The 13711-nt window shown below is 40.6% G+C and overlaps 1 protein-coding gene across 5 annotated transcripts in view; it reads right to left on the reverse strand.

Moving 5' to 3' along the window:
- The window catches only part of REPS2 (RALBP1 associated Eps domain containing 2), a 117501-nt gene that overhangs the window by 47261 nt on the left and 56529 nt on the right, over positions 1–13711 (reverse strand). For all 5 annotated transcript variants that reach the window (XR_005262566.2, XR_011805230.1, XM_038172938.2 and 2 more), the window contains exons 12-13: positions 12083–12125; positions 9413–9549 (exon numbers count right to left, since the gene is read on the reverse strand). Coding sequence is in view for 3 of the 5 variants with exons in the window: in XM_038172938.2 (XP_038028866.1) it covers positions 9413–9549; positions 12083–12125 (180 nt within the window). In the remaining 2 variants the exon portion in view is untranslated. The remainder of the gene's footprint in view (positions 1–9412; positions 9550–12082; positions 12126–13711) is intronic.

Consider the following 13711-nt stretch of genomic DNA (forward strand, 5'->3'; position numbering starts at 1 on the left):
GTCGCCTCGTTACTGTGCAGCTTGGTGGTATTCACGCCAGAGTGAGCAACGTAAACGCAGTCTTACAGATAGCACAGTGGAAGAAGGACTGTTCAGGTACCAGTAAAATAGATTTAAGTACACCCAGTGTCTGCCTCGCACATATTACTGAAAATGATAGCATTTTCACGCCCTAGCTACTCCCACAAGGGCAGCGATAAGGCTTTCAGGACAATAACCATGGCTCTTTACTCAGTGTGTTTACACTTGATGGTGGACTATCAGCAGGGCAAGCTGCCAGGACCATTTTCCTGCCCTATTTTGGCAATTGCGAAGGTCTAATAGCACTAGCAGGACACCACACTAGATAAAAAAAGCAGGTTTTCCAATCTGAAGCTAGATAAACATTTTCAAGCAAACATCAGGATGTAATTCCACAATCTGAGAACAGGCCATGCCATCCTACCCGGCAACGCCACTCTGCCTCCAGCCTCCCTGGTGGGGGAGACAAATCCTCAGCGCTTTTGTTACCTATGGGAGTGGAAAAAGACCAATTACAGTTTTCAAGTGGATGCTACTGATCAGCCCACAATCTGACTACCATCGCTGGATCGAGGGGGGGAGATTGATGTGAACCCACGATGCAGCCAGTTTGCGCTGCTTCAGAGTGCTGAGTTCCCAAACCAGGCTTAACAGAAGAGCGACCAATTAATTTTGTGAAGCATAATCTGCAATACAGAAACACTCCCAAAAAGATATGCCAAAAGAATGAATTACTCTGAAAAAGAACGGGTTCTCACCAGTTGCTTCAGTGCCTTAGGTAGTTTGGGAAGCTGGCTATTTTGGCCTTCCACTCTGAGGCTAGTTTGTTTGGGATACTTTTTCCTCTTCTGTTGCCAAAGGCAGGTCACAGAAGAAAGTTCCATGTCTATGCTTGAAATCCAATTCCTGTTTACCTGTCTTATAAACTTTCCTCTTGTTCGCTGAAATTTGACTACTTGGATCCTTCTCCGCAACCCTTCGTTTATTTACATTCCTATACTTTAGCACAGTGATTGTGAAATAACTCCAAGAGATCTGATTTATCAATTCCCACTAATATGCCTTAAGAAAGCTGCAACAGGAAAAAAAAAAATCTTAGAGCCGTAGCCAGGCATGCAAATTTAGTGAAGGGTCCTAGTAAGGTGATGCAAAATAGTCCAGGGATCTGTTTTAATAATTCTCACTAATGTATCTGCAGAGTGTAACAGCAATTAAAAAAAAAAAAAAAAAAAGATTACTAATAGTAATTTTGTTATCAGGTTTGTAGAAAGATCACAGAAAGCATTGCCAATGCCAGAATTGGAGCTTGACTGACAAAACCTCTCTTCTCAGTTAGTTTGGGGAAACAGTTCAGCAACAAAGCTTTGTTTTCCACAGCCAGCGATGCACACACGTACTGTCACAGACACACTCCTGCTACAGCTGTTTCATGTGCTAAACACGCTGAACATCACTTCTACCCCAACTGCATGCAAAACTTTCTAAGTGCTTTCCAGGTGATTACAAAGAGAGAGAGCCAGCCATGAAGCACTGTTGTTTCTGTACTATGAACTCTCAGGTGTGCGACTTCATGTAGGACACTGGTGTGCTTGCAGGTTTCATGAGCCACTTTCACATCAAACAAGAAAGACACCATTAAAGGTTTTTTATTTTTGCATTTGTTTTTGTGATGCCTTGTTTCTTTAATGCCCAATCTATGTAATTTAGCATGTTTTCACTGTAAAGCAGGTTTGTTTTTTCCAACATCCGTCCCGTCTTCTGTTTTGTCATATATCCACAGCCTCTGTATTTTTTACTTCCAGTCCCTCATCTTCCCTAAACCATTTCATTTTCTGGTTACTCTTTTCTCTACCCTTTTATTTTCCGTATGTTTTTGTCTGGAGACTGCATCTCCCTCTCCCCTGCTCTGTGAAAAAGAGCTATTCGTGATTTTGCTCTCTCCCATCACGTTTAGCTTCATTCTCCACCCACAGGGAGGCAGAGTCCCTCCACCAAGCTCCGACAGATCCACACTGACAGTTCTCTCACCCCGAGGGTTTCCAGTGGGACTTCTGGATGCTCCAAGAGAGTCATCACCTGCACTTGCTGCCTGTGACCATGTCTAGCAGAGATCAACCCTGGCACGTGGGAGCCAGGAAAAGCAACGGGCTGCCTCCCACCATACCCATCCCCCAGACTTTTGGCAGTATTTGCATCTGCAGTCTTCCTCACATGGGAGGCAACTTGCCCCCCTTTTCCACATGAGAAACAAGAGATCCTTTCCTGCAAATAGACCTTGAGCTCTTCTAGGATGGACCAACTTTTTTTTTTTTTTTCCATGGGATATAGCGTGCCAAACAGAACCATGAAAATAGGTCAGCCAAGGTCACTGGGGCTGGTAGAGCAGTCAAGAACTTTTCAACTTTAACAACTTTCACTAGAAAAGAGTTTCGGGGATTAGAGTTCCATAAAAATATTTCACATTTTTGATAACCTGCAACACAATGAAAACAGCACAAACCATTCCTCAATCCTAGAAATGCAAGTGCTACAAGTAGCAAAATGGAAAATGTCACGTAGAAGAAGTTCAATTTACACAAATTGTCAAGAAACAGTTAGACTTGAAAGGCCAGCAAGATTTACCCCATTTTGCACACAAGTGCTCTCTGGACTAAGCCCTTAGAGATAAATGTAGAAATTTAAATACCTAGAGATGCTGAAATAAGTTACCCCATCAGATTCCTATCGTTTAATAACGATAAACGATAGGAATAACGTTTAACCATTCATCCATTTACGTCCTATTTTCTTCAGCCCGTTCAATCTTGATTATGTCCTTGTCCATCTGGACAAAGAAATTAGCTACATAGCTGTAAACACATATATACTTCACAAAAAAAAATCTAAAAGGCTGAAAGGCATAAAACTCTTCCATGCAAATCAGAGGACAACTTTCATATTTTATTCACAATATGCTCAGTTCAGTAACACATATATTCTTAAAGGGAACAGGACTGCAAGGAAACAGCAGTTTCAGTGACAGAATGAAAAAGCTATTCTCTGCTTAAAAAAAAAAAAAAGGCAAAATTTATGTTAAGAAAGCATTTTCACATATTTTCTTTGCAGTGGGTCAGTGGCTGAGAAAAAGTATTATGAGTATCAGCTCAGTTTTGGCTTTTCTGTGCTTTGGTTTAAGCGTAACAGGCATTTTTTTTTCATTTTAATTGTTACAACCCTTACAATTGAAAATGTTAACTGGATTCTGCACTCTTAACTCTATAAAGCTGACATCAGAACTCTTGTACACTGTGCAAACAATATTCAGCAAAAGGCAACATTATGCTGATGATCGTAGGCATTATTGCTCTGCTAAAATAAAGGTCGTCCAGAATTGTCACCTTCCTAATTTAATCTTTTGGACCGATTAACAAACACAGGACAGTACTATGAAAGACAGCACAGTACTGCAGCATGAATAAAATCCTGCCCTATTTATTACCCAAGAAAGTAGTTGGATTTTACTAAATAGAGAGCAATACAAGCATGATGAGAGGAAGGACTCATGACAAGTAATTACTTAATTAAATTCACTGTGATTTAAATTCAGCATTAAAAAGGGCATTATTATTCTGGATTCCCCTTGTCACTTCAACTTTGGACCAAAAAGTTAATTGGGAAATTGTTATTTATGGTAACACAAACAACATGACTCCATAATTCCTTAAAAGCTTGTCTTTGGTACCTAAGACTTGCAGATAGCTAACCTTAATAGATACAGATATTTCCTAGAAAATACCAATAAGCATAAATATTACAAAAGATAATGCAATAACCGTACCTATGTTAACTTTGGCAGGTGTTTTAGTACACAGTTCTATGTGCCCCAAATAGAGTCACCTGCATTTGCTCCCTGAGCTACAAATACGATGTAGTTGCAAACAGCTGAAAACAGTATTTGGGTAAGTATTTGGATCAGTTTCCATAAAAATGCGTATAATAGTGCAGCAGCATTTTAGTTCTCCACATCCTCTCTCCTACACAATTACAGAACTATTTTATTTGATACCTGGATTAAAACCATACAGAAATAAACAAAAGTTGTCTGTGGTTGGGCAAATCTGAAAAACATCTCAACAGATTCCTGCTCCTCAGAAATCTCCACACTTGGCAAACAAACACACACCTAAAGCCATACACTCAAGGAAAGGTTGTGCTGGTTGAACGAAATAAGAAGCGCTCAATGAAGTAATGGAAGCATCAAAGAGAGGACCCTTGCTCCTCAAAGGTATCCAAAAAAGGACTTTTTTTTCATACACTAGAGTTTTCCCTCTTTACTGAGTACATGTGGTACTTAACACCTCACACGGTGAAAGAGAGAAAGAAGTAAATGTATTAGCCCTATGTTACAGGCTGAAACCCACATCCCCCATGGATCAAACCCAAGTTACACCAAGTGTTTGCTTACACGCCCGCGTATGAAACGGTGCCTGTGCTGCACGTGTTCCTCACTGCAGGGCAGCCTCCGCAGGAGATGAGGTTCATAAGCAGACGAGCACTGAAAAAATTCAGTCTAGAATTCATTCGTAAATAGTTACAGGGCTGTTTTGAAGAATTACAGAGAGACGTTCAGCCTGCTTCCACATCAACATGAAACTACGCTGCCTATGACAGCTATGTTGTTTCATCAAAGCAAATCCTCTTTTCCAAACACATTTCTTTTGTTCTACAGATCCTGTTAATTAAAAGAAGTTACGAAATTCAGTAATGGAACTAAGTGGGAAATAAAATGTCTTCTACTCTTTGATATATTTAATTTTATTTCAGAGGCATCAGTGTCAACCTAACAAGCCCCAGACTGCTGTCACCACCCAGAATTAAATTCTTTAGTAGTTTTCATGGGCAGAAAATTTAATTGAGCAAAATGCCTGAAGACAGTGGGTACATTTTTTGGTTTTAATCGTAAAGCTGGGACTTGCCCCAGCCCCTCTTACCCTGAGGCAGACCCTGGCTTTCTGCTGCTGGAGAGGGTGAAGCGTGGCTGTGTGGCAGACCCCGCAGGCACCGTGCTGCAGCAATGCTGGCTCCCCCAGTGCCTGATCCCTCACCTCATCAGTGGGACAGGCAGCGGGGGGCCCAAGGAGCCCCCAGAGGAGCTAATTCTGCAATCACCTCTGTGAACAGTGCAGAAAAGCTTTTCCGGCCACAGGCTCTCAGTGCTCACGCTAGGAGCTCTCGGCTTGTATCTGGCTAGACAGCAGGCTAGAGGAGAAATGAAGATGTAAACCAGGTCACGCACGTATTTAAACTGACATTTTTTTTTGTACTTAAAACCTGCTGTTGTCTTTCCAGGAATGCATAAAACCCAGCCAAGTATTTTCTTCATGTGTACATAGGACAAACGCCAGAGATTATACATTCAACAAGAAGAAATACACCGAGAATCTAGCTGTGCTGAATTTTTGTCAGATGCTAACACAGAGACTACGTGATTAAAAAAATAGAAAATTTCCCTCTTTTAATGAGTCTTAACAGAAATTATCATGCACTCACACGATAGGCTGGTATGCAGTGATTTTGCCCTAGTTAAATTCAGTAACAGCCTTGTTCATGGATACTGTGGGAAAAACTCTTCAGGGACTAGTGGGGTTTTAGAAATCCTCTTCCTCAAGACAATGAAACTTTCACTGAGGCAACTTCTTTGTGCAATGCTTGAGAAAACATGCATCACCCTTCAAAGCTAAGCAAAAACCAGGGGTATCCCAGGACAGTTTGGGGGAAAAAAAGCAATTGGCAATAGGCATGATGCTTCACTGATGCCAGTACTTAATAACCCTAATGCTGAACTTCCTGAGGTTTCTTTAATGTAAAATAAGGTCATTCTACCATACATGTTTTCTCAACTATGCCAGATCACCTGAGGAATTATCCTTTAGGTCACAACTGAGAAAAACCAGCACAGTAAATGATAAAATACACTCCTATAGCTTGCCACACATACACTGTCTTCCAGAATTACAACGTCACCTTGAATTGTGGCCTTGATGAACACAACTAGAAGGTGTGTTTTTTTATATATATATATATATATATATATATATATTTATACATTATATATATATACACACACGTACACTTTTTCTTTTTTGCACACTGACATCCACACACACACACACAGATAGATAGAACAACAATACTCTTGTGTATACTACTCAAATGCCTGTCTAGAGCAGTTCAGTAATTATGGGAAATTTGAAAAGTTAGTTATTTTTTAGGTTATCGTAATATGGGTGGTAAGCATGATATAGCACATGCAGTAAATGAAGCAAAACACAAACAAAACAGAAGAGGGATCTGCCACAGTCATTGGCTGAATTTACCTGAAGAGAAGAGACTTTTCTTCTGCCCTTTAAAAATGAAATACACCCAAAAACACTCCAAACCGCTGATGGCTTTACAATTAAAGACATCATACCCATAGATCAACATGACCAATGAGGAACTGAAAGCAGAACTTAATACTACTGCACACTCTTGCCAGTATTCACCAAACTCACACAATTGTGATCATTTCTGAACAAAAATTAATAGGACAAAATCCAATGTACCAGAACTGAATTATTCTAATCCATAGGATGTACCCTGAAAGCTGTTAAAATGGCCAATTGTACCGTCTGTACTGACACTAGGCAACACAGTGGTGCTAGAGGTGCTAGAAGGGATGGCCGTTCCAGCTGCTAATTTCTGTGGCTCAACTTTAACAATGAGACTGTTTTTTAAAACCTAGGAAGGAAGGAAAGCAGATAGAAAACATAAACCAAAAAATCAGTCAAGAGTACATTAGGACAGAAGGTAATTAACTAGCTTGCTGATAGACACTCATCAGGTTCGATATTTATGCCAGGATATATTATCCCAATCACCAAGAAACCTAAATAGTACATTGCCACCACATGATCTATATAATTGTATCTTCTGATTGCAGATGGAAACTATTCTAAATTCATCCTTTATACTGTCAGCAGAAATAAGAATACAGCTCGTTATTATACAAGTGTCAGCAATTTACTTGACACGAGCGTGTACACTCACTTGCTTTTCCAGGGCTCTTTGGTTTAAGGTGACAGCTCTCAATTTCTCTGCTGCCTTGCAAACTCTGTTTTTAGAAATTGCACCTCATTAGAGCATTTGGCTATTAAACAATGACCACTCCATGAGGAAGAACTGTCTTTAGATGACAAAGGTATCTGAATACACAAAATAAGACTGGAACTTCTCATGAAAACCAAGTCTAACAGAGAAAGAATGAAAAAAAGGGAGGTGGTGAAAATAAGATAAGTAGAAGAAAATAAAGCAACTGTATAAAGTCTTATTATCAATAGGATGTTACAGAATAACAAACGTTCGGGACTTAATGATGGAAAAGAGCATGCTCACGTTTCTTCATAGAATAAAGACCTTAAAATAGCATTTCCAATGCAGACATTTTTAACGAAACAAAATAAGGCAAGGTAAATGCACCACAGTACCTGGGGGTGCTGGGATGGCTTGATTAATTCCTCCTCTTTCTGATGATGCAGACTTTTACTGGAACCCTTATTAGTGGAAGGCTACAAATTGTTTAAGAAATTCTTCCTTAAATCCTCTAAGGCAACAAATTTCTCCTCATTCTTCCACAATGAGTATTCACATTTTTGATACAAAATAGAAGAGCTCCATTAGAAGAGACTGAAACAAGGCCACCCCAAACATTTAGTATTGCCACCAAGGCACATTCAAGAGCGCAGAAAATTGTAGGCCAAGACCCTGCAGGCAAAGAAGGAAGCTGAACTTCTGGAAGACTTTTCACATTTCTGCAATTTGGTAGCACACAATATTTCAGGTTTTGTCAACCTAGAGCCAATTCTCATTCCAGCTATAAATATCTATAATTTTGAACTGAGTATGATGAATAGTTTTAGGGTATCGAAAGTACTTTCTTTTCTTTTTTCCTGGTTCCCAAATGAGCAATTGCCTATCCCCTATTACTTGTCCCATTTCCAGTGATGAAGTCCTACAAAATGTATCGATAATTTATCCTTTCTCTGTCACTCATGTTTTATAACACTTTCAGTTTGTTAAGTTGCCCAGAAGAATTCACTTTACATCAAAGGTAATGGTGACTTTCAAGAAGATCCATTTCAAAGCAAGATGTTACTTTTCATTCACAGATTGATTTCTTAGAAAATTTACATTCTCCTTTCATTCGTGTTCCAAGAGAAACTTAAATCCAAGTTTATTTCTTTCCAGCTATGCTTTTTATCTGGATTCTGAGAATATTTGCTGCCTTAGGAAATGTGTACTTGGCTCCATTTGTTTTCTTTTTGATGTTAACAAAATCAAAATTGGGGGCAATAGATCCCTGCACAGGAACCACAGTCAAAGATTGAGAATTGCTTCTCTGTGTAAGGAAAAAACAAAATTTGTTTATTCCTAGTGAGTTTCAGGGTTCAGCACATACAACAGGACTCTTGAATTCTGCCTGGTGTTTGCACAAAAGAATGTCTTATATAGCAAGAGGTGAAACTCTTTCCTTTCAACTCCAACAACCACATAAGAGAACCCAGTTAAAACATTCCTTGACACAGTCAGACCTTGGCGTTCCTCTGAAGCATAAACATGACCATGTTTAACCTAGTCCTTGAATCAGATGATTGGTGTGTGCTGCATAAACCTCTGGCCTGGTTCAAGGACACTGGCAGAGCACAGCAACGCTGGGTGCCTGCTCTCCTGAACAAACAGCTCCTCTTTCCACCGCTCGCTGTGCAACACAAAAGCAAGGCTCCAACACTAAAGCACTGGAGAATGGTTTTCCTTCATTTCCCTCCAGCCAGTATTCTCTGTCTTTCTCTCCCCTCAACATGTACCCATGTCAAAAGAAATTTCCCTTTCTTTTTAGTCAAAGAATGGTTTCTGATTGCCCCCATGCATATGGAAGACTTTAACATCGAAAACGTTTGCGCACGACAAATTACACTTTCTCCCAGTTTAAACATTCAGGGTTTTCTTCCTGCTTCTGAACTACAAAAAAATAAATAGTAATAAAAATCAAATGTATTGTAGTTACTGATGAGAACTGTTTAAACAGCAAGACTAGTTATAAACAGTCAGTGATGACAGACTACCATATGTTAGGCTTCCTGTTATCGTGCCAGAAAACATTATAATCACCTTAATTATGGCAACAGAGCGATTTTTCCCCTCACTGGTGATGTAATGCAGTAAAGTGCAACTTCTTCTGTTCCACAGTATATTACTGTCTATAGCACAGACAAGCATATGCACATATTGTCAAGCATTCGTGCAAACAGATCAATTTGCCAAATACTCAACTAACCTAAATGGTCTCAAAAGAAGGAAAGAAAGCAAACTTTACCTTGTGTGTTTTGTTGAAATATTTTGTTCAGGTCCAAAGAGGAAGCTCTGGAATGTGATTTCTGTGGCCTTGGAGGTGGAGTGGGGGGCTCTTCTCCCTTTTTCATGGCATCTTCTATTGATGTGCTAGAATAAGACCTAAGGAGGAAAAGATTTAAAAGCAGAAAATATTTTATTTCAGAAATTCATCTTACACAACTACAGTGAACAGTATCTAAAAACACACTGACCAGAACTCAAGTTCATGGTGGAAATCCCTCGCCCTACTGACTTAAGTTCCCCTTATAACAAGGCAGATTTATTTGGCAACAGAGGGAACCATGCATCTTGGTAAATGGATGGGTCACACTGACTGCTAATATTTTTTAAGGCTTTTTTATACCACAGTTTCAGGCTCTTCTCGTGTATCTTTAACTGCCACTATGATAATTGCAGCAACTATTTTGAATAAATGCAGGTAAAAAATAATTTTCTTTACAGCTTCTTTTGCCTGCCTTTCACAACTGTGAGAGTAGTGTTTATAGAGGTATAGCTTCAACTTGCCTCTTGCAAGTACATATTTTGCAAACTGTGATATTCTAACTACCAGAGTAAATTTTTTCAGAGCAAACTGTCACCAAATTCCAAAAAATCCAGAAAAATGAGTGAATCCAAAGCAACCCATACTGTTCAAGTACGTATCTCAGTACACCTTTCTAGGCCGCTCCAGGTAAGTCCATATCATGCTAATCCCAGCACAGTGCATTTGCTAAGAACTCTGATTTTGCTGAATAGTGTCCAATATTTTTCAGTGGTTGCAGTTACCATTTTTTTCTGCACGACCGAGAGCTTTGTTCAAAATGAGCATTGACAACGTGAGATGTTATACTTACTGTAATACATTATGCATGACAGGCAAGACCAAAAACACATTCGAGGAGAACAGAAATAACTCCCACTAATGGGAAACGGATCTTTTCTTGCCAAGCAGGCTGTTGTTAGAACACAGCTATTTAGCGGGACAGACGTTTGGCAATGCTGATCCTGTATTTCTGATGTAAACTTTAATAAATACAGGAGTGAAAGCTGCAATTGCTTCAAAATTTACATGTGACACAAAAACCTCTGCTGATGCTGAATTTTTCGGTCTTGGTAGAGCTTTGAATTCCATGGCCATATCATTTAAGACCTAATCCAACCCCTCTGAAATAAATGGGAATGTTTTTTGTTGGTTTTGTTTGCCTGTTTTTTACTTTCTTATACTTTTATTTTCCATAATATGTGGTATATATTTTACTTGCCTTACAATTGTACAACCTAACAGCTTGAGATTTTTTTATTTTTTTTTAAAGAAAGAATAAGACAGCAGCTACTAGGTAAAAATATTCCTGCTGCAGCAGTGCCAACACATAGCCCTATGACAGTGAATCGCTGCTTACAACAGGCAGACCTGGGCACCTCAGAGTCAGCAGCTAAGAGTCTGCACAGCTCACACTAGAGAGCCAGCCTCCTGAGCTGGGAGCTCTAAGAGACTCGAATCGTAGCCTCTGGTGGTGAGGCATGCATGAAGACAGACAGCCCTGAGGCTGTAGAGCCCTCCAGGCTGTGCCAGGCTGAAGGTCTGGGTGCAAGGATGTGCCTAAGGAACTTTAGCCCCAACTTCTGCATTGACACGGTGAGATATAGTCACATGTGAGACAGTCATGTGTGACACAGTAGTCACATTCAAGTGACTTTTTCAAATGTTTAAACAATGCTTGCTATTTTATGCATTTTTTTGTTTAAATGCCTTTGTGTGTGTCTTACATAAAATATTTTTATGTATATTTTGCATATTTGCACTTCACGATTCAGTAATCATCAAGAGAATTTAAAACAGCGTGACAACAAAAAAAGCTTTGGCTAGGAGCAGAAAAATGACAGAAGGCAGTTCAGTCTTTCTGGATGTGGGTCCTAAGCACAGAGGATTTCCACCTTCATTCATTATGTGGATTGCTCATCCTCTCTTATTAGCAGCCCTTGACAAGCTTAGGAGAGAGCTCTTGCTATACTCTTATAGCCTAAGAAAAAGAAATTAAGCTCCCCTGACCAGCTCAAAAAAAAAAAAAAAGCTTTAAGGTGAATGAATGATAGGGCTGTACAACAGAAGAGACAAAAACAATACATAATATATACTTTATACATAATATAATACTTTTATACACAGTATTTCTTTGCACAGGTCTCCCTCTTCTTTAAAATACCCAAATTCAGCAGGTGCCATTTCCCTCAAACTGCAGCCGTGAGTCCATAAGCCTCCTCCACCACAACCAACCAGCCCCAGTCACGCACACCCCCACCAACGAAAGGATGCACTCACCCACACCTGAGAGCTGAGCTGCTGCTGCTGCAGCGGGAGCGTGAGGCATCTCCCTCCATACGCAGCCACTGCCCCGATTTCCACAGCAACACCACCCCGAGGAGGCAGCCGGGATGGGCAGGTGGGCAAAAATGCCAGTGCCTTGTGATCCAAGACCACAGGGTGCTAGGCAGTGCTCCTGGGGAGTCCAGAGTTTACAGATCCCGCCTGGTAAATCTCTCAGGTCTGAGTAGTACTTCCAGCACGGCACCAGTAAAACATCGCAACACTGGTTATCGCGTATAACATCAGAGGAATGTACGTCTTATCCCGAAACTGAAATGAAAGTGGTACCTGGATCTGGGTCTGGCTTTAAGTGCATTAGGTTCCTGAGGAGCTGAAAGAGAAAAGAAAGTATCACCTGCTAAAACAAATCATGCCAAATAAGAGCTGTGGGATCGGTGTTTATTAAAACTGGGAGTGTGGCAAATGTGGATGTGAGAGCTTGCTCACCCCACATGAGCAATGAGGATTTGTTTTCACTTCTCCTTCCCCTTTCTTTCTGTAGTGTGTAAATGCCCTAAGAATTCAAAAGCTCAAACATAGTCAAAACCTCACCGTCTACTTTGGTTAACACAAAGCAGGGAAAGCAATAAGTCTGATGCTGTTGTGACAAAGAAGTGCTGGCAAGCAACACAGAAATAGCATAAGCTGTCCGTAGAAAACACCTTTCTCCTGGTCCAGACATCTATTTGTTGTCCTGCATCCTGAAGCACAAAGGTTTATACTAATTAGTTGAAGAATTTAGGAAGGACGTAAAAGTCCATGTTTGTGCCACCCATAAAATTTTTTAACACATCAGGTTGAGGTTACTTTGACATTGGGGAGGAATGATATTTTAAAGAGGAAAGTTTTACAGGCTCAGTGTTGGTAAAATAAATAAATACATAAATAAATAATTATCAATGTAAATATCTATTTTACTTGGGTTAATCCTGAATATCCTGCCACCCCCACCAGGTTTTACGTGATAGAAAAACAACAGCACTGAATCACCTTCTGTGGGTTATTCCTCGAAGCTGTTCCTTGCTTTACACTGTTCATAGAACCATAGAACACCCTGAGTTGGAAGGGACCCACAAGGATCATCGAGTCCAATTCCTGGGTCCCCAAAGGACCACCAAAAAAATCAGACCCTGTGTCTGACAGCATTGTCCAAATGCCTCTTGAACTCCAGCAGGCTCAGTGCTGTGACCACTGCCCTGGGCAGCCTGTCCCACTGCCCCAACACCCTCTGGGTGCAGACCCTTTCCCTAACCCCCAGCCTGACCCTCCCCTGTCCCAGCTCCATGCCGTGCCCTCGGGTCCTGTCGCTGTCCCCAGAGAACTGTTACTCTCCTTGCTGACATCAAATAATCTTGACAAAATATATCTCTGTGATTGCTTCCAAATTCAGCCCACTGAAATACCCTCGAGGTACTGCAGCAGCATAAGCGATCCCAACGCACGAAGTCACTGTACAGCACTCCCTGAGAATACAGCAGACTCCCCCAAACAGGGCAGGAGCTACCTGTGGTAGCAGCTGGCAAACACTGACCTTTCAATGGCTGGCACTGTGTCACTGCACAGACCCTACACAAGAGGCTTGAGGCATACAGAAGGCAAGAAATAGCATATGACACGTGCAGAGCCACACACTATTTCTTCATAAAGGAAATATGCTTTCAGGGTCATGCAGTGCCACACTGATACAAAAAAAAACAAAAACAAAAACAAAACAAAAAACCCACAACACATTCATAAATCAAGTTCTAGTAGATTATTGTCACCAGCAAACTGGCCCACAGTCATTCCAGCCTTCAGTGGAACAAACTCTTAGTAAAGAAGAGAGAGGGAATTACTTTTAAAATATGCAGTGGTGATAATCCCCCTCTCTGCATCAGACTCCCAGAGAGCACAACTTTAGAAACTGCTTCCCTACAG

The sequence above is a fragment of the Anas platyrhynchos genome, chromosome 1 (genome assembly GCF_047663525.1).
Source record: "Anas platyrhynchos isolate ZD024472 breed Pekin duck chromosome 1, IASCAAS_PekinDuck_T2T, whole genome shotgun sequence".
Lineage (NCBI taxonomy): Eukaryota > Metazoa > Chordata > Aves > Anseriformes > Anatidae > Anas > Anas platyrhynchos.